General features: G+C 48.2%; 1 protein-coding gene across 16 annotated transcripts in view; it reads right to left on the reverse strand.

The window, feature by feature from the left end:
- Positions 1-19,570, reverse strand: part of DDX11 (DEAD/H-box helicase 11) — a 34,321-nt gene extending 14,751 nt beyond the window's left edge. For 5 of the 16 annotated variants that reach the window (XR_004621148.1, XM_034644669.1, XM_034644670.1 and 2 more), the window contains exons 1-9: positions 19,434-19,570; positions 15,498-15,682; positions 15,103-15,250; positions 8,638-8,886; positions 8,065-8,151; positions 7,624-7,781; positions 1,479-1,524; positions 499-606; positions 195-282 (exon numbers count right to left, since the gene is read on the reverse strand). Coding sequence is in view for 15 of the 16 variants with exons in the window: in XM_034644669.1 (XP_034500560.1) it covers positions 195-282; positions 499-606; positions 1,479-1,524; positions 7,624-7,781; positions 8,065-8,151; positions 8,638-8,886; positions 15,103-15,246 (880 nt within the window). In the remaining variant the exon portion in view is untranslated. The other 11 variants (XM_034644662.1, XM_034644659.1, XM_034644666.1 and 8 more) reach the window with 11 other exon arrangements.
- Positions 19,571-21,318: the final 1,748 nt, after the last annotated feature.

The following is a 21,318-nucleotide window of genomic DNA, read 5'->3' on the forward strand; positions in this document are numbered from 1 at the left end:
GCTCTGGACTAGACACTGAACCAAAAAGCAAAACGCCTTTTCCCAAGGAGACGATCTTTAGGAAGGTGCCAGCTGTCACTGTCTATCTCCCACGTCCCTGGTCCACTTGCAGCCTGCCCCCCCTTCTCAGTACGGCCCCAGGCTACACAAGGCACCCCAGAGGCTCTCCACACAGCTCCAGGGCTGGGGGCTACCATGTTTGCTTCTCTGCATCTCCATGCAGCGGTCATTGATAAGCTGCGCAGAACTCAGGGTTTTCACATCTTCGTTTATACAGAGATTCTAGAAGACAGAGGAGAAAGAGCCATAGCAATGGCTACATGATATACAGCAACCCTCTGGGGCCTCCCCAGCCCAGCCAACAACCAGGAGAGGCCGGTCCTCCCATTGCACGGCCTGCCCTGGACCCACCATCCTTCCACGCCTGGAAGAAGAAGACGAAGGCCCAGGAGAGGGAGGAGGATGGCACCCAGGCCAAGGCGCAATGCCTCTGCGTACCTGCCGAGAGCCGAGGGAGACAAGCCGGGTGTCCTTGCCAAAGGGGCTCCTCTGTACCTCATGCACAAACTGAGCCAGCTGGGAGTGTGTCCGACTGCAGTAGTAAATCTGTTCCGAGGGGAAGCAGGGGATTTCAAAGAAGAATCTACACCATCTCCAAACATTCTCTGCACATCAAGGAACGCGTGGCCTAGTAGGCTGAGGGACTGGGGAGAATGGCCACAAACACACAAGCCTAAAGCAACAGGACTCTGTCCCACAGCAGGGCTCAGCTAACGCAGGGCCGAGGCAGTCCCCACCTCCCCCTCAGCTCCAGAATTTACAAGAATACCCACAACATGGAGCTCCTCCCGTCAGTCCTGCTCAGCCGTGAAGCCAGCCACTTCACAGGGCTTGGTCATCTTAGGACAGGCTGCCTCCCTGAGCTGTGGTTCTCAGATTAGATTCTGGGGAGCATGTTGGGGGTGGGCTGTCCACGCACACCTCCCAAAGGGTTTGGGGGCCAGACTCGCAGTAGGGCAGGGGGAGCTGAGCTGTACTCTATGCTCTTCTGAGACTGAGAAAAGCAAGAAGAGGAGAAGAGAAATAGGAGGAAAATATCTACTTTCAACAGAGAAAAAAAAGACTGACACAAATGAAACCAAATGTTTTTAAACATGACAGGTGTCAGAACCCTACATACCTCATAGCACGCCATGCCAATGAAGACACAAACAAGAGAAGAGGGAACCAAAGGGCAAGGTGCTCGTGCTCTGGCCTGCCCCCACCTCCCACCAGTCCCACAGACAAACACCACCGGTCCACGGGCCTGCCAAGTGAGCCCCTCAACACTGAGGTCTGGGTCTGGAACCCCAGAGTCAGGAGGCCAGAGGCTCTTTGTCTGAGAAAGTGAGAAGCAGCGGCTGCGGGGGGGTGGGGGACGGGACACAGAGCCCTGGACTCAGGACCAATCCCAGAGTACCCAGGACACGATGTCTTACCTTAGTTACATGTTCTTCCTCTGGGTCAGCCTCATCCTCATCTACTCTGAGGGAAAAAAACAACACAGAAACTCAGAGAACTCGGGTCAACTAAAAACACACTTACTGAGCCTCTACTGTGGGCCAGCAACCAGCCCTGGACCTAAACCAGTAAGATGTAGTTGCTGTCACCAGAGGCCAGCAGAGCAGAGGCTGGAGCTCTGAGCCAGAGGGACAGACACATCCCAGCAACAAAGTTCCACCAAAGCAAGTGCTTGCCAGCTTGCTCACTCGCTCAGGGAGACGCACCGGCTAACACCAACCCCACCCTCCCACTGCCACTCATGAGGAAAGGAGAAAGGGGCACAGTATTGCCAAAACCCAGGCTCAGTGTCTGACTCTGTCCATCATCAAAGCCTACTCTGTCCTCACCGTCCACCTTCCAGCAAACTGGAGTTCTCTCAGCTCCCCACAGAACTTTGCTCTTTACCACCTCAGAGCCTTGGACATGCTGTCCTCTTTGCCTGGAAGGTGCTCTCCCCTCACTTCCTCTTTTACCTAGCCAACTCTGTCAACCTTGAGATGCCCACATAAACACTGCCACCTCTGGACAGCCTGCCTCAACCTCCCCTAGAGGCTTGGCTGCTCCTCGACACACTGCTGCGGCCCCCTGCACCTGTTCTTTGCAACACCCATCTCATTCAAAATCACCCACTCTTGGTCTGTCCACCCCTCCAGACTCACGTCCACAGGCAGGACTCGGGGGTGTCTTGCTTCTATGAGGGCTGGGGGTCCGACCCAGGCCTTGAAACATAGCAGGAACTCCATGCACATTTCCTGAGGGAAGTCACGACTGACTGACTGACTAAAAGATGCTATCACCCAGAACCAGACAAACCTCTTCTCTCCTTGGCACCTCACCCTTCCCAGCAATGAATGAAGAGCCCACGTGCACTGAGGGACTGGGAGGGAGGTCAAGCCTGCGTTACAAGGCTGAATGGTTAGTCAACATTATTAGTCTAAGCTCCCCAAAAAACATAAAATCTTTTACAGATACACTCCCCCTACAGAGCCATCACTGGGATTCTTTTTGTTCACCTGGCAGATTAATTTTTTTAAGGTAGAAATGCTAACTCCCTTGGGCAATTAGAAGAGTTATTTATAGGGTTGCTTTTCCGGTCAATAAATAAATAATCGTTCCGTCCGCTTTGTCTGACAGGCCTTGATTTTAATCACGTACCACAAAGTAAGCAAACGCAACCAGATCTAGATAAGAAGTTGGAAGTGTGAAGAAACGAAGAGCGAAAATTTTATATTCAGAATTGGTTGGGGCGGCTGGGTGGCTCAGTCGGTTAAGCATCTGCCTTCAGCTCAGGTCATGATCCCCAGAGTTCTGGGATCCAGCCCTGCATCAGGTTCCCTGCTCGGCGAGGAGTCTGCTTCTCCCTCTCCACCACTCCCCCTGCTTGTGCTCTCTCACTTTCTCTCTCTCTCTCTCTCTCTCCCCCTCTCCCTCTGTCAAATGAATAAATAAAATGTTAAAAAAAAAAAAAGAAAAGAAAAAAGAATTGGTTGTGTTCTCAGAGAGGCTCACGTCTCTCCAAATGCCAGGGCACTGGCAGCTGCAGGAGTTAATCTGCAGGATTAACAGCTCAGGCACAGGCCCTAAGTAGCACTTGGTTTCTCTAATAGTCACAAACCCCACTCAAGTTCTTTCTCCTGTCCCCAGGGGGGCTCTCGAGGAGACGTGCAAGAGTGGGCAAGTCATCTTGGAAGCAGGTGGCAAAGGATTTACAGAGTACTCGCTGCTCCTACCTCCCCGAGGTGGGATGCGTAGAGAGGTCTGGCCATCTCAGCCCCGGGCAGGGTCAGAAGTTTTGGTTCTAATCCAGGTCCTGGAATCTGTGCTTAAGGGCAAGCCTCTGGCACCAACAAAGAAAAATCCAGGGCCAGATGATTTCACTGGCAAATTCTACCAAATATTTAAAGAAATGATGCCAAACCTTCTCCAACTCTTTCAAAAAACTGAAGAGGAACCTGACTCCCAAACTCATTTTACGGGGCCAGCATTACCCCAAAACCACAGCCAGATAATGACCCTACAAAGACAGGAAACTACAAGCGAGTATATATCCCCAATGAATACAGATTCCAACATTCTCAACAAAATACCAGCCAACTGAATTCAACAGCACATTAAAAGGACCATGCCCCATGATCAAGTGGGATTCCTGCCTGAAATACAAGGATGGCTCAACGTACGCAAATCAGTAAATGTGATACATCAATCAAGAGAATGATAGAGAAAAGTCACATGATCATCTCAACAGGCACAGAAAAAACAAATGACAAAATCCAACATCCGTTCATGATAAATTCTTGACATTATTAGGTATAGAAAGAATGTACCTCAACATAACCAAGGCCATCTATGACAAGCCCACAGCTAACGTCATACTCAACAACAAAAGCTTTTCCACTAAGACAAGACTAAGACAAAGGTGCCCACTTTCACCTCTTCTCTGCAACACAGAGGAAGTCCTAGCCAGACCAATCAGGCAAGAAAAAGGAAGAAAATCATCCAAACTGGAAAGGAAGAAGTGAAACTATGTGCTCGCAAATGACACGATTATACATAGGAAAAGCTGAAGATAGCACCAAAAACCCATTAGGACTAATGAACAAATTTAGTGAAGTTGCATCAACACACAAAAATCAATTCCATTTCTGCATGCTAACAAAACTATCCGAGAAAGAAATAAAACAGTCTAATTTACAATGGCATCAAAAACAATAAAATTCTTAGGAGGTAAAGATTTACACACTCAGAACTACAAGACTTTGATGAAAGAACCTGAAGACATGAACGACAGACTGTCCCATGTTTGGAGGTCAGAAAAATTCATGTTGCTAAAATGTCCACACTACTGAAACCCATTTATAGATTCAGTGCAATCCCGTATCAAGAGTCCAAAAATACTTTTAACAGATATAGAAAAAAAAAATCCTAGAAATCATATGGAACCACAAAAGACCCCAAATAGCCAAAGCAATCTTGAGAAAGAACAACAAAGCTGGAGGCATCACACTTCCTGATTTTAAACAGTATGATAATCAAAAGAGTACAGTACTGGCATAAAAACAGTAATCAAAGCAGGATGGTACTGGCATAAAAACAGACATATGAGACCAATGGAACAGAACAGAGCCCAGAAATAAACCCATGCATATAAAGTAAAGTAATATTTGACAAAGGAGCCAAGAATACTCAATGAGGAAAAGACAGTCTCTTCAATATGGTGCTGGGGAAACTCAACAGTCACATGCACAAAATGGAACCCAATCCCTATCCTACACCGCTCACAAAAACTAACTCAAAGTGTATTAAAGACTTGACTTAACTGTAAGACCTAAAATCATAAAACTCCTAGAAGAAAACATAGAGGAAAAGCTTTATGACACTGGTCTTCGCGGTGATTTTTTTCGATATGACATCAAAAGTTAAGCAAAAAAGGGAAAAATAAACAAGCGGAACTATGTCAAACTAAAAAGCTTTTGCACAGCAAAACTATCAACAAAATGGAACGGGAACCAAAAAATGGGAGAAAATATGTGCGAACCACCTATCTGATTAAGGGGCTTATAACCAAAATATATAAGGAACTCCTACAACTTAACAGCAAAAATGCAAATAATCCAATTAAAAATGGCCAGAGGAACTGAACAGACATTTTCTCGAAGTCATACAAATGGTCAACAGGTGCATGAAAAAATGCTCAACATCACTGATCCCCCAAGAAAACGCAAATCAAAACCACAATGAGCTATCACCTCACACCTGCTAGAATGGCTACAATCAAAAAGATAAGTGTTGGCAAAGGGTGCCTGGGTGGCTCAGTCGGTTAAGGGGCTGCCTTCCGCTCAGGTCATGATCCCGGGGTCCTGGGATGGAGCCCTATGTTGGGCTCCCTGCTCAGCGGGGAGCCTGCTTCTCCCTCCTTCCCCCCACCCCCCCTTTGGGTGCACACAGGCACACAAATAAATAAATAAATCTTTTTTTAAAAAAAGTGTCAGCAAGAACGTGGAGAAAAGGAAATCTGTGCCCTGTGGGCAGGAACGTAAATTGGTACGGCCACTCTGGAAAACAGCATGGACGTTCCTCAAAAATTAAAAATATTAAGTAGCATATAATCCAGCAAGCCACTTCTGGGCATATATCTGAAGGAAACGAAATCCGTATCCCAAGGAGACCCCTGTACCTTCCTGTTCACGGCAGCAACTAATGAAAACAACCAAAGTATCCACTGACATGAATGAATAAAGAACATGTCTCTGCCTCTCTCTCTCTCTCTCTCTCTCTCTCTCTCACACACACACACACACACACACTGAAATAGCCATAAAAAGGAAGGAAATTCTGCCATTTGTGACAATATAGATGAACGCTGACAGCATTATGGTAAGTGATGTAAGTCACAGAAGGACAAATTCTGTGTCATCTCATGTGCGGAATCTAAAAAAACCAAACTCCTAGAAACAGAGAGTAGATTGCTAGAGGCTGAGAAGTGGGGTGAAGGTAGTCAAAGGGTAGAGATCATTAGAACTATCATTAACAAGACCGTACTGTGTACTTGAGAGATGCCCGGAGAGCACATCTTTAAAGAAATAGGTTTGTTAAGTAACCTCATCATAGTGATGATTTTCCAATACACACGCACATCAAACCATCATGGTATGCACCTTAAACTCACACAATGTTATACCCTATTATATCTCAATAAAGCCAAGGGGGGCAAAAAGAAGTCAGGGCAGCCGCGACACTGAGCTCTTTGGGTGAAGTTAGAAGGTGCACTGCAGACAGGCTGTGAAGGTTTTCTCCATCACGAGTCAACAGAAGGTTTCAGACCCTGCAGTTACACTCTACACACACGGTAACCACAGTGTCAATGATAATATGGGACACATGGGACCTGGAGTCACCTTTAGAGGAGCAAGAGACACCCCTTCCCAGCTAGGAGCCCAAGAGGAATAACCTCTAGGGGCACTGCTGCCTTGGGAGAGAGCCGCTGATGTAAAAATGACCTAATACCCTTCCTAATGCCCAAACCCGATCAGGTCACTCCCCTGCTTGCAACCTCCCGCAGACCCGAGACACAGGGAAAGACACCAAACCTCTCGGTGGAACTACAAGGCCCAAACAAACTGACAACTGCCTCTTCGTTCCCTCTCTTCCTCGTTTGCTCTTAGCCCCTGGGCCTTTTCTGTGTCCCTCAAACCCACCAAACCTGCGCCCCTTACTAGACCAGGGCACCGGCAGGCCTCTAACTAGACCTCTCCTACCAGGTCTTCCCATGGCTCTTTCTCACTCCTTCATCACCTCCTCAGAGGCCTCTCCTGGCTTCACCTAGACATGCGACCCCACACTCTACCCACTGCACCCAGTTTCATTTTCCTCATGAGCAAATGTGCTCATTTCATGAAGTTACCACCTGCGCAAGCTCTCCAAGGGCAGGGGGCATGCCCGGCATACATCGGGAACCACGCCGCCCTAGAGCAGACCCTCAAAGGTCATCTGTGCCACTAAAGCATGAATGAAAAAGTCGCGCTCCCACGAGGGGCGGCGCGACATCCGAATAACCTCGCTGTCATCTTGAGTGACTTCTATTCCACCCAGCAGCTTACTGCTCACAAATCAGAAACCCAGACAGAAGCCAGACGGTGGAAAGAACAACTCAGGCTAAGGATACGTTGATGGTTTCCGTCCTCGAGCTCCCACGCTGCAGCCTGGGAGCAAACAGCACGTGACCTGGAGCCGGCCCGGCTGGGTGCAAGTCCCTGCTCCTCAGCCTCCGGGCCCTGTGGCCTCGGCTAAGGCACAGCCTCGTGCCGGGCGTGACGGGGAGACACAAACCTCGCAAGGGTAGCAGAGTTCATACACATGCAGCCAGGGCCGGCGGAGGGAAGGGCTGGCCACCGCGGTCACCAGCAGTGACGCACACTCACGAGGAGCCTGGCTGAGAGCTGCGGCAGGTGGCTGGCATTCACCCCTCTGGATGCCTCTCGAGGCACAAAGCAGCCTGCCTCTCTCCGGGCACAGGAGCTGCCGCCGTGGGAGCCCCCACGTGGGCCGGGCTGGGCCGGGGGCGAAGGAGAGGCGCCATCTTACCCACTAGCTGCTCCCTTCTCCTCATCGCTCTCATACTCGGCGAGGACCAGCTCCTCCTCCCCACATGCCAGCTGCTCTCGTGGCTCGGCCTCTGCTCCCGCTGCTACCATCTCCCTGCTGAGGCGGAGGAGACGCTCCATTTCCTCTTCCTCCTGTCTCTGTGTAGGAAAGAAACCTCAGTACGGGCCCCCCCCCACCGAGTCGGCCTCCGAGTGGCTACCACTGAGGACAACACACACGCCACCGCCACGGGCCTCGCTTTCCTACCGGCGTCTACACCCCGGTATGGACAGCTCAGCTTAAGCTGCAGCTACTGGGTGATGAGAACTTAGCCAGCGGGGGTCGGGGCCGGAAGACGGAAGGCCTGGCCACCCCCCCACCGGAGCGACACCACAAGGCCCCGCACAGTGGGACCCCTGCCGCCCCAGCAGAGACGCTCACCGCGCGCCTGGTGGCATACTTGAGCTGCGCGTTGTGCCGGATCTGCTGCAGGCGTTCCTCTCGCTTCTTCCTCCGGACCTGCTCCTCCTGGAGGGTAAAGCAGCCAGGAAGGAAACTCCGGCAGGAAGTCCCAAACCATGCCCTTCTTGAAGAGCCTGGGGCTCAGCCCAAGGCCTCGGCAACGGGGGCAGAGTGGGGCAGCTCTCCCGAACGTGGCCAACACTCCAGGGGGCGGCAGCATCCCTGACCCTCCCTGTGGGAGGTCTGCACGCTCCCTCCCAAAGCCACATACTCTCAATCAAATTCATTCCCTTAATGGAGTTCGCAGCCATGGAACCGCGTTGCCAATGGCCACGGTGAGGCGCCTTTCCCAGGTGGGTAATGAATGGAACCATCCACCCTGTCTAGAGGCCTGTTGACATCAGCTTTAAAAAGACAGCACGGGCGCAGCACCACTGGCTCAAGAAGGCACCGAGGAGGCAAAGGACACACTAACTCCCAGAACCAACCCCAAAGTACCAGCCAAGCCCTGTCTCCTGGATGGTTCCCACCTCCCGTCACCCCAGAGCTTACCTTCAGTCGGTCCACCAGGTCCCTTTCTTCTTTCTTCTGTACAAACTGAGTCACCCAGTCAGGCTCTCCCGCAGGCCTCGGGGTGTCTGGGGTCTCTTTGCAGGAGGATGAGAGAGACGGGGGCTGCTCCGTCCCGTCACTTAAGAGGATAGTTCCAGTTTCAAGGAGACGTGCCTCTTCTTGATGCTTCTTCTGCTCGAAGTCACGGAGCCAGGAAAGGGCCCCACAAATAAGACTTAAAGATTTTCCCTACAGGAAGGAAAAGGTCTTCAAAAACGAGAACAAAAACCAAAACTTTCCCATTTTAATAAAGCCTTCGAGGAAGGTCTAACTTTAAATATTAGAAGGCACTCTAAGACCAACCTGGGAAAGGACAGGAAGAGAATTAGCAAAAGGATAGCCAGGAAAAATAGAAAAAAAGAAGAAATAAAAATAAAGTTCTTGGTTTAATTATACAGCTCACTGTTCCTAAAATAATTTAATGTGGCTTATCAGGTTACATATAAGTACTGCAAGTTAACATAATTAGAAGCTGAGGAATTAGATAAAAAGCTCCAAAAAAGAATTAAGGCCAAAAAATACATGGCTTGAAATCCTATATACTAAGGGGAGCCACATTTGGCTCTATGCTTTAATGCAGCCCATGTGCAGACAGACCATGATCAGTCCCATGAGTCCCAGGCTTCAAAAAAATTTTAAAGCAAACTAATTGCTCTGTAGAACACAATTCTTAATTTAAAGACCAGAATATTCCCTGTGGGCCACTGCTGCGGGCTGAATTGTCCCCCCTCAAATTCGTATGTAAGTCCTAACCCTGAGTGTCTCAGAATGTGACCTTATTTGGAAACAGTGTCACTGCAGATGTATTTAGTTAAGAAAGAGGGGGACCCTGATCCAGTAAGACTGGTGTCCTTACATAAAGGGGAAATTGGGCCACCGAGGCACCCCCAGAGGGAAGGCGATGCGGTAAGACAGAAGAGGATGGCCACCTACCAGCCGAGGAGAGGGCCGGAACGGCATCTCCTCTTGCGGCCCTCAGACAGAACCCTCCCTGCTGACACCCTGAGTCTGCACGTATGGCCTCCTGAGCTGTGAAGAGTAAGCTTCTGTGGTTTAGGCCCCCAGCTTGTGGAACTCTGTTACAGCAGTGGGAGCACTAACACAATCCTTCTGGAAGGCTGCTGCGTGGGTTCCCTAAGGCTGCTGCTGCTGGGGTCCAAAGGGCAGTTCAGTTCAGGTGAGTCTCTGCAGCAGCCAACATGTTCTGGTCAGACAGTCAGCTCTCCGAGCCTGCTTAACCCAGGGGGGATCTCAGAGTATCCAGAGGGGTCCTGAACCTAACATGGGCTTGAACGAACTGTATGTAAAATGCACAGTCTTCAGAGCTGGGGAAAGAGCGGAGCACACTGGCTAAGGCTTCAGACTCTAGCCTCCCTGGCCCAATACTGGCTCTTCCACTCACCAGCTCTGTGACGTGAGGCTAACCTCTCTAGGTTTGTTGGCTCCACACATGCAAAAACAGTAACAGTTAAAAAAAAAAACAAGGAAAAAAAAAGGAGGCAGGAAGTGTGTGTGTGTGTGTGTGTGTGTGTGAGAGAGAGAGAGAGAGAGAGAGAGAGAATATCTTCCTCAGAATTGCCGCAAGCAGTAAGTAAGTTCATACCCATAAAAGCTAATACCTACACCCGGATCAGAACAATACCCAATACATAAGTGAGCAATAGGAGCTGGCTTTTTTTTTTTTTTTTTTTTTTTTTTTTTTGCTATTTTTAAAGTAATAACAGTAGGATTATTATGTCCTGGAATAAGAACCTATTTCATGAAATTCTTAAAAGGCCCTATGACAGAATGGCACTTCTGAACAATGAATAGATGACATATCTTTGGAAAAGCCCCCTATATGCCATTTCTCTCAGCTTCTGATAAATACAGAATGGCAAAAACTTCCAAACAGCACTCCCCAGCACCCTCCACTGGGAAGTGAGCTGAGGAAGTTCCTAAGGGAACGTCAAAGTTATCTTCCAGCAACAACTGTGAACACACTCTTATCACAAAGACAAAGGAAAACTGAGGCCCACAATCCTATATCTTCTAGTAAGACAACAAAAATTTAAATTGGAAAATGTTAAAAGGATGTATGACCAAATGCTCACCTCGGTTAGGAAATAAATTTAATAAAGTACCCGCAACATACCCGGCTTTGAACAATGTTACTTCGTGGGGTACCATCCAAGACATCACAGTTATAAAATTTATGCCTGGTTAGTTCAAGCGTTCTAAACACCCACACTGTAGCAAGCACTGGGCTTGATGTTGTGAAGAATAGTTCTCTAGAAAAATGCCCACAGGTGCAAACTTACACAAACTGCGGGACATCACATTTCCCTGTGAAGCATGGGCTCCAGGTGGAGAGGTCAGCACAGTGTGGCGGACTCATGAAAGGCTAGAAAGGGGACACGGACAAGTGAAGCAGGCATCATCAGGAGTTAAGCCGGGAACTTGGCCACCAAGGCAGAAGTCTAGCAGGGGAGGCACCACATGTAATGGTATGGCACCCGTGTGAGCAGTGGGGCGCCAACAACAGGAGGCAGGGCTTACTAGAGGCAGGATTTAGACAATGTAAGAATGGGATGGTAACTGAAGTCACAACAAAGACAGGAGGCCCTGGAACCATCATTAAGAAAGGGCTGAGCAGAGGAACAGGATGCATGGAACGGGCAGAGGGCTAAGATGGGGACCTGAGCCTTCAGGTTAAACGGCAGAATGAACACATGCTCTGTGTTCTTTTCTGAAACATGCTAAAATTACATCAAAGGAATAAAAGAGCCTTAAACCCACAGAAACAAAGAAAGCGGAAGAAGGGAAAGTAACAGGTTTTAGGAGACGGAAAGCAGAGAACCAAAACTGAGAGGAGTAAAGGATGCTAAGCCTAAGTGCCTGCGAGATCTCCCCCGATCCCTCCTCAGAAACCCCCAAATTGCCAAGGACGTCCCCTCCCTGCAGAAGACAGGATGTGTACCCTCTGGAGGAGCTGAATCAGGAAGGCTCTGGGGTGCCTGGGTGGCACAGCGGTTAAGCGTCTACCTTCGGCTCAGGGCGTGATCCTGGCGTTATGGGATCGAGCCCCACATCAGGTTCTTCCACTATGAGCCTGCTTCTTCCTCTCCCACTCCCCCTGCTTGTGTTCCCTCTCTCGCTGGCTGTCTCTATCTCTGTCGAATAAATAAATAAAATCTTTAAAAAAAAAAAAAATGAATCAGGAAGGCTCTGGAGATGGCAGGTCGAGTGAGCGGTGGGGAAGAGGGCCGGACTCAAAGCAGGACACTAAGTGAAAGACCGTGCACCTGAAGCCGCTTCCCCAGGACACCCTCAAGAATACTGGCCATCAGGCTGGGACCAGAAGGTAAGAGTTTAAAGGAGCCTTCTCTGGAAAAACTGGATGGCTCGAGAGAAATCACACAGACACTGGTCACTGGAGGCCCCACCAGAGAGGCTAGCCCATCAGTCCACAGCCAGCCTGCACCACGGCCTGTCGGTCAGCCCTGTGGTTGCTTTTTCTTGAACACCAACAGAAGACAGCCAAGGATCACCAGACATTTGAGGAAAGCCTCTCAACAAAACACAGAACCCAAACTGGGGGAGGGAGGGGGATGGACGATGAGATGACACAGGGTGGAAAAAATTCAAAAATGCTACTTTAACTGACATCCTCAGAAAGATATTATTTCCATGAAACAAGAACAGGATGCTATTTTTAAGAAGCAGAGGATACGAACAAGTTCTTAAATATTAAAGATAGGATAATAGAAATAAGCTGAATAGAAAGACTGGACAACAGAGTCAAAGGAATCTTGAAGAGGTAGAACTCAAAGCAAAACAAAACAAAAACAAACCAATACGCCCAAAGAGACAGGCAATTATAAGAAAAGAAAATTACCGGATTAAGCAGGAGGTCCAAAAATCAAAGAATGGAAGTACCAGGAAGATTATCAAATGTGTGAAAACATCTCAGAATGGAAAGACAGAAGCCTCCAGATGCAAAGTGCCCACCAAGAGGCCAACACAAAGAACTAAACACACTCATCGAACCCATCAACACGAGATTTCAGAAGACAAAGGAGAGAGGACAGCCTGAAACTGGAGGGTAGGGTGGATCGGTCACCCAGCACGGAGGTGCAGGTTGCACTGGACCTCCCAGTAGCAACAATGGAAAGCAGAGGGTAGAGGGAGCACCTGTGAGGGAAAAGCATTCTGCAGGGAGAATGATATACCCAACCAACGAATCACTATCAATCAAGTGAGAAGGCACATTCATACATTTTCAGACCAGTGAAGTCTCAGAATCTTACCTCCCATACAATCCTTCAGGAACGTTCTCTACCAAAACAAAGCAGTGAACCAAGAAGATATGGAATCCGGGAAACAGATAATCCAACACAGAAAAGAATACACACAACAACATGGAAGAATCCCCAAGATATTATGCTGGCTGAACAAAAGCAGCTAGTCACAAAACAGTACTTACCGGAAGATTCCATTTTCATGAAATTTAGAAAGACAGAATGCATCTACAGAGATGGAAAGTGATCACTGACTGGCTGGGCCGGGCTGGGGTGTGAGGGGAGAACAGCAGCCAAGGTTACGACAAACTTCCTGGGCTGACAGACATGTTTTGCATCTTCATCGAGGTGGTGTTCATATGGGGGTTTCCATCTGTCAACACTCGCTGACATGGATTTAAAAGGGGTATGTTCTATTACATGTCAATAAAAGGTGTTTTTTTGTTTTGTTTTTGTTTTTTTTTTGAGAGAAGGGAAATCCCTAGTACAACGGCTGTGAACTGGTCTTAGGAGTAAACAAAGAACTTAGAGAAGGAAGCCTCCAGGGTAAAACGGAGTTAGTAATTACTAAAGGGTGAATTATGTCCCCCCACAAATTCATAAGTTGAAGCCCTAACCCCCGTGGGACTGCATTGGAGAAAGGGCCTTCAAGGAGGGGATTACGGTTAAATGAGGTCCTAAGGATAGAGCCCTGATCTGATAAAACTGCTGTCCTCATAAAAGGGGGAGAGACACCAAAGATCTCTCTACCATGTGACGACACAGTGAGAAGGGGGCCGCCTACAAGTCAGGAAGAGTCCCCTGCCAGGAGCCAGAGGCTGCCCAAGCCTCGCACTTCCCAGCCTCCCAAACTGAGACGTAGATGTCTGTCATCTGAGCCACCCAGTCTGTGGTATTTTGTTATGGTAGCCTGAGCAGCCGGACTAAGCGGTCATTTTCTGGATGGAATATCATACGGAGAGGCCCCGGGATGGTGTGAGAAAGTGCTGTAGGTATGTTAAAAACTAGACCAACTTTAAAAGGCAATTGTCAACTCTGGGAAAACAAAAATTATTCAAGAAGAAAACCCGTAATCAGAGCATACTGACTTAGCAGAGGCTAAAATTTTCCATCTAACTACACCAGGAGGATGGGGCGAGGGAGGAAAAGGAGCTGGCAGGAGAGCAACATCTTAGCTATCACAAGAGGAAGGCACAATGACTGAAATGAATAAATCAAAAAACAGCACCAAGCTTACAATTTCAGATATGCTCTGCAAGTATATTTCTTAGGAACCAGGTAAAAGAATTAAAAGTACCTGCCCAAAGAACAAGTTTGAGAAATTTAACTTCTTAAATGACATGCATTATTCTTTATTAAATTTTTTATATGACGTTAAACAAAGGACAGGGATTTGTTCAAGGACACTAACTGTTGCAGAGAGGTCCAATAAAGACTTGAAACACCCAAATCTACTAATGAGGAAGTCGCGGCTGATAGTAAAAGCCATCTCAGGGGATGGGTAGGGGAAGAACACCCGGTGCACCGGGTTACGAGCCTCCTGTGCGCGGAACTTGCCAAGCTCCGCAGGATGACAGAGGCACGGAGGACCTCCAGGAGGTTGCAACCCAGCTGAGGGACCTTCGCATCAATACGCACGCTCATTATCACATAGTACTTTCTAAACGAGAGGCAGGGACTGCTCGCTGCAGCCCTAATCCTCCTCCTGGCCACTCTGTTAGTAAATCCCTCTGTCGTTCCACTCCTGGAAGGAAACTCTCAGGGGCCTTTGGCTGGATCTCTCCAGCACTCGTTCCTGAAGACTAAACCAGTATGTTTAATCTGTGAAAAAGCCACGGTCATTTGTTTCTCAACATCAAAGCATTTGTGTGCCCAGAACAATTTGGAAAGCTTTGGTGCTTTCTACAGGCACTCAAATTCTCCTCTGTCTTCAGCCTAACTGTTCTCAGACCCTGGGGCTGCGTTGGACATGTAACAGAGGAAGTGGCTCTTACTCAGAAAGATAAACCAAGGCAACAACTTTGCCCAACTTCAGCCATGAAAATTTCTGCCTAGGTTAACAACATGCTAGGTGGCTTCTGCGGTGTCCTAAGGACCCTCTTGGCCCCTGACGATTTATACTTACAGTGCCAGTCGGACTCTCAAATATTCCAATCTTGCCGGCCTCCAACACCTGATAGAGCTCTGCCATGAAGTCCTTCTGGATGGAATAGGGTGTGAAGGGAAAAGGGAAGTGGATACCACCAACCTCCTGGGTTTTATTAGCCATGGTCCTAGGGGAAAAAAAAAAAAAAGGCTTGAAATCTAGAACAGTTCCTAAGAGCAGTCTCAACACTAGTTAGGGAATTTCTCCTCAGGCTGTACGCTTTCTCGCAAGCAGAGACCATGTTCTCCCCATGGTGCACGTCCTCATGAAGCCGTACCCACATCACACAACCCATCTAATGACGTTTATCAGACGTGGCCACGCAGAACGCAGCCCGGCACAGTCCCGAAACGGAAACCGCCCTGCCATTTTACCTGGGATGCCTCTGCTTCTTGGACACCCTTCTAATGCCTCCAGGAAAGGCGTGGACACTTCCTCGAGGACCTGTGCCCCTGAGGTCAGGGACGCTGCTCCTGATTAGCTGTGCCGCACGGTTCTACACATGCCCGCAGCACGGCCTTCCTGGCAACGTGGCCTCACTTAATCCTGCTGCCAAGACCTGTAAAATCATGACACGCGGGCAGAGAATCACCAGCACAGTTCTTACGTGGCACAGGCACACACGTACATCCGTATTTCACCGGGATCTTCAGTGTGCTTCTTCATTCGTCCTGGCCTCCACTGCCGGTATAAACAGAGCCTCCTCCTAAAGCCTTCCCAGCCTCAAGAAATAAGAGCTTTCCGTCTAGCTGCAGACGGGGACTAAGCCCTGGCTGGAATTCCAGAGCTCCCCAATACCGAGAGCACAGCATTTCTCTTACCTTGCCAGGCCAAGGTCTAAGAGAACTTCTTAGCTCCATGTTTCATCTTTTTTCCCCTCTTCTGAACCAAATTTCCCTGAGATAGCTTCTCCATACCCTTTCTTCCTTGATTTTTTTCTAATCTCTATTTTAAGTAGGCTCCATGCAACGTGGGGCTTGAACTCATAACCCTGAGATCAGGAGTCACATGCTCTACAGACTGAGCCAGCCAGGCGCCCCAATCCTTTCTTCCTTTCATCAGGAAGGACTGATCTCCCATCCTGGTTCTCACACTCTCTTTGCAAGTCACTGCTCCAAACTATCTGGCAGGCCCATCTCTTCTAAGAAGTACTAATCACTGTGAAAGCCATTTACAATCCTGCTACTACTGGCTTCGGTAAGACTAGTGACAGTGTCAACACATTTATGAAGGGAAAGGCAGTTGTCATGATGTTCTTCCAGTTATAGTTTAGGGGCACCTAACAGGATGAGAGAGGTGAAAGAACTACGAGAAGGGTGACTTTTAAAAACTAGGACCATTCAGTACTGAGAGGGACGCACATAATCAAAACAAAAACAAAAACAAAAAACAAACCAGGAAGAAAAGAGGAAGGCAGCTAACCAATTTTGATCACCTAGTATGTGTTAAACACTCTACAGGCCTTTTTACTATTATTATCCCAGTTAACCTGTACAACACTGTAAGGATACAGTTGTTGGGTATTCATGCTTCCAGACACTAAATAATTTTCAAAGGCAGAGTTAACAAGAGGAAAACCAAGGATCCACATCAAGGTCCATATGGCTCTCTTTTAGTCAGATTCATCTGGCAAGAGATAACCAGCAGAAGCAGAAGGGAGACCTAATGAAAATATACATATTGAGAAATTATGTGAAATCTGCGAAAACCTAGGGCAGAAGCCACTGACAGAGTGGGATTTCTTTCAGACTAGAACCACGAAGTAATCCAGATCCTAGGAGCGCTCCAAGAACTTCCCCAGCAAGTCAATACCCACAGCCTGTCCTCCTGCTGCACAGTCACATGCCAGATGGAGCCACTGGCTGACCTCCTTTGCTTACTCACAGCTTCTGCTTACCCCAAACTTTGGCTGGCACAGGGCCTCTTTGGCGCCCTCTACCTTTGAGCTTCAGAAGGGGAAATTCTTTTCACATTTTCTTGATTCTAAAATCCCAAGAGAAAAATCTAATGAGCATTGCCTCTCCTTTTAAACTAGATCATTGGTCAGCCTACAGACTGCTGCAGGTGCCGTACCCAGCCTGATCTATTGTACTTGCTGTCCACCACCCCCTTCCACCCCTGCCTGTGAAATGATGGACATTTAGGACTTGGTCTTGTCAGAGAAGCCTCCCCCTCTATTTGGCCACCCTATACGGGTCAAATATCACTCCCTATCCAAACACACATACACCACCCTGCTTGAAGTCATTCTTTTGTCTCATTACCTTGTATTTAATTTCTTCATAGCTCTTAGCACTAGCTGAACTTATTTTATTTATAATCCTTTCCCACAAGAATATACATGGCATAAAAGGAGGAACTTTGTCTGTCTTGTTCTTCCCTGCCCCCAGCACCAGAATAGGTACTTTGGCACCGAGCTGGCATTCAAATAAATTTTGATGAATGAATAGTCAGCCTGACATGGTGGCTCTAGGGAGAGGTTTCTGTTCTTCAGAGGTGTGGGCAGAGGAGGTCCCAAGACTAAAATACCTAGTCCAAGGTCCAGTTCTCTAATGGTTTCAAACCGTTTTCACATAACCTCACAGCAACCCTGTGTGATACTTTTATTAGCTTTATTTTATAGATGAAAACACAGATTCAGAAAGGTTGAGACTTCCGCAGTCACTCAGCAAGTGCTTGAACCCCCATCTGCCAGACCTCCAAGCCCCTGGGTTTTACAGTTCATCCCTCTTCCTCCCACCAGGGCAAGCTGACTGAAAAGAAAGACTTCGTTACTAAACTTCAGAATGACAACATGAAACAATACAGAAGAAAAGTAATTATTATTTCACTTCCCTGTAGGTGGTAATTATGGATCTCATTATTCCAGAAGCAGCACAAGTGAAATCACAAGTTAAAGAAGCATTTGCATAAATGCTTGAATAATGGATTCACTAAGTGCTATTAAGGACATTTGGTGTAACTTTTTCTCACCTCTTCGGGTTGGCTGTGTGGTGGACAACCACGAACCCACACACAAGTTCTCCCTAGAATTCCCCACCAGTGCTAAGGCACACACCATATGCTTATTAAACGAGATTAAAGACATGAAAGCATCTCAGGTACAAATTAGTTCTGAAAGTTCATTTTCTTCAGTTTTCAATCATCACTCATTATTTACTTGTGTATAAACTACTGCCAGACTGAATTGTGTCCCCCACACCCCAAATTCACGTGTTAAAGGCCTACCAATATAGACTGTATTTGAAGACAGGGCTTTTAGTAGGAAACTGAGGTTAAACGAAGTCTTAAGAGTGGGGTCCTAATCCTTAAAGGGGAAAGAGGGAACTCTCTCTCCACACCATGTGAGGATGAAGAAGGGGGCCGTCTGCAAATCAGGCATAGAGCTCTCACAAGGAACCAAATACACCAGCACCTTAGACTTCCCAGACTCTGCAACCACGAGAAAACAAATTTGTTAAGCCCCCAGTCTAAGGTACTTTGTTATGGTAGCCCTGAGACAACTCCGAGCCTGCAAATATCATGCTGTTACGTTCCTTAAATATTTCAACTTCACACACCTCGGAGACAACACAGCACTTAAAGAAGCAAAGCTTTCCCACCTGCTGCTAATCCAGAACCACAGCTTGGTGCACAACTGCAATGCTCCAAGATCAGGAGAGACAGCCTGGCCCGCAACTCCCCACATTCTCCATCTTCGGAGTTCTCACACTATTTAAGAACAACCTGCTACTTATTAGTATTTATTTCCATTTTTATGACACCTCTTCCAACAATCTGGTCAATTCCATTCATCCCAGTCCTCTAGACTGAACCCTACTCCACCTTGAGTCCCTGACGGGTAGTAGAGCAGAGCTATTTACAGTATAGGCACTGGGCTCCGGTGGCCAAGTCTGGGATCCCAGCTTATGTTAATATCCCTAAGCCTCGGTCTCGTCATCTGTAAAAGAGAAACGTGTAACAGCACTTATTCACAGCGTTATAGCGATCACTAAATATGCTAACTTATGAAAAGCGCCTTAGCACAGCCAGGCTAAACTGAACCCCCTGCACGCATAGTACCTGTTCTCACTTCTAACAGAAGCTTCAGAACCACCGCAGGTCCCACCCTCATTGGTCTGCCCTTCCCCCTCGCACTGGTTTCTAGCCTGCCAATCACACGTTGGTCCCGCCCCTCCGGCTCCAGAACCTTTTCCCGCTCCCGACTCGCCCTGCCCCTCTGCGCAAGAGCCCGCCGTTTTTTGCGTTTCCTCCAGCGTCTACCCGCGCTCCTGTCGCTTCGCCTCGTCCTCACGCGACACGGCGCTCACCCGCTTCGCCGGCGGGACTGCTTCGCTGAAGCCAGGCGGACGAGGAGTCCGAGCAGAGGGTCGCGGAATTTCAAATCGCGGCGCACCATCGTCAACGTCAGCCCCCGGGAGGAGCGTGCTGCGTTGCCACGCCCCCGCGCCACTGCGCCTGTGCACCCTGGAAGTCGGAGGGGCGGAGTGGGGTGGTTCGTCTTTTGTACCACTGCGCTTGCGTGGCGGGTTTAGGGCTGGGCTCTTTTTCTGGCGATGGAAACCGCCGTCCTGACAGAAGCGTAGAGGGCTGGGATCGGGGTTCTGGGCTTTCTCCCTCTGCCCTCCTGGCAGGTGCAGGATGTTTCAGTGATCCTCCTCCGATTGGCGCCAAATGTACTTAGTTCAACAGTCACTTGACTTGATCGAATTGGCCAATATTGACCAAACACCCAAAGGACGAGATGCTGTAGCCACGAATCAGGAAACCCGTATTCTGGTCCCGGCTCCTGTCAGGCCTTACGAGTGAACCTCAGTTATTTTACCTCCAAAATGGACGGCATCTGCCCTGCTCACCTCGACAGGGTGGTGCAGGGTCTTGGATATCTTGAAGTCGTGTAAATTAAAGCACTCTAGAAGACAAGTTTAGGTTATTGTTTCCACAGAGTGCCAGGCACTACCCTGAGGGGACAAGGAAGATAAAGCACCAGCTTTGCCATCAGGGAGCACACCTTCTAATTAGAACAAACATGTCACCTTCACCTCTCTGGACTTGGGTTCTCCTTTGTTCAATCTGGGGAATAAGACTATCTGATCCCTACCAACTTTCTGAAAGTAAGTCCAGTGTGTGTTTTTTCCAGCACCACCGCACTGAAATCATTTCTGACACTATCTGGAGATAGCATTAGATCCTACAGGTTAAGGGCTCAGTCCTACGAGACTGCTCCTGCCCCCACTTCAGACACCAATTGCAGGTCTAGGTTTTTACCTGTGTTTCTGACCCACGAGGCTATAGATGATGGGAGGTTCCCGTGACCCCACCCCCCACCCCCCACCCGCAGTCGGATTAATTTGCTGTGGAGGCTCAGGGAAACATTTTGCTTAGTAGGTCACCAATTTATTATAAAAGGCTAAAACTCAGGGATAGATGAAAAAGATGCATAGGGCAAGTTATATGGGAAGCTTCCGTGCCTTCTCTAGCTGTGCCACTCTCCCAGGACCTGCATGCATTCACCAAATAGAAGATCTCTGAACCCACTACTTTTGCGGTTTTATGGAAGTTTCATTACGCAGGCATGATTGATTAAATCATCAGCCATTAGTGATTTGAACTCTTATCTCCTGGCCCTCTCCCTTCCCAGGAAGTATGGGGGTGGGACTAAAGTTCCAACCTTCTAATCTCTTACTTGGTTCCCCTGGCAACCAGCCCCCATCCTTAGGTTACCTAGGGGCCTTCCAAAAATCACTATATTAGTCTAACGAACACCTCCGTCAATCTCAGAAAATTCCAAGGATTTCAGGAGTTCTGTGCTAGGAATGGGGACAAATACCAAATATATATTTATTACCGCAATATCACAGAATGATTCTAAGAAATGATAAAGGAGGCAGTTTATACTAAATGCTCCCCCTGGAATGACATAGGTAGTTGGTGTGATTTCCCAGCAGGATCAAGGGATGTTAGGGACAGTTTGCCAGAATTTGAAGGAAAGACTTTCAGGGAGAGAAACCAGTGTTAAAAACTGCATAAAAGCTTGGGGGTGGGAGTTTACAAAAGGTGATTCTGATGTCGGAAAGAACGTTAGGGTTCACAGACAGCCAAGAAAGAATTCTTGAGACATCGTTGGTGCAAAAAGGTGGTTTTATTAAAGCACAGGGACAGGAACTATGGGCAGAAAGAGCTGTACCAGAGTCA

This window comes from Ailuropoda melanoleuca, chromosome 16 (genome assembly GCF_002007445.2).
Source record: "Ailuropoda melanoleuca isolate Jingjing chromosome 16, ASM200744v2, whole genome shotgun sequence".
In the NCBI taxonomy this organism is placed as follows: domain Eukaryota; kingdom Metazoa; phylum Chordata; class Mammalia; order Carnivora; family Ursidae; genus Ailuropoda; species Ailuropoda melanoleuca.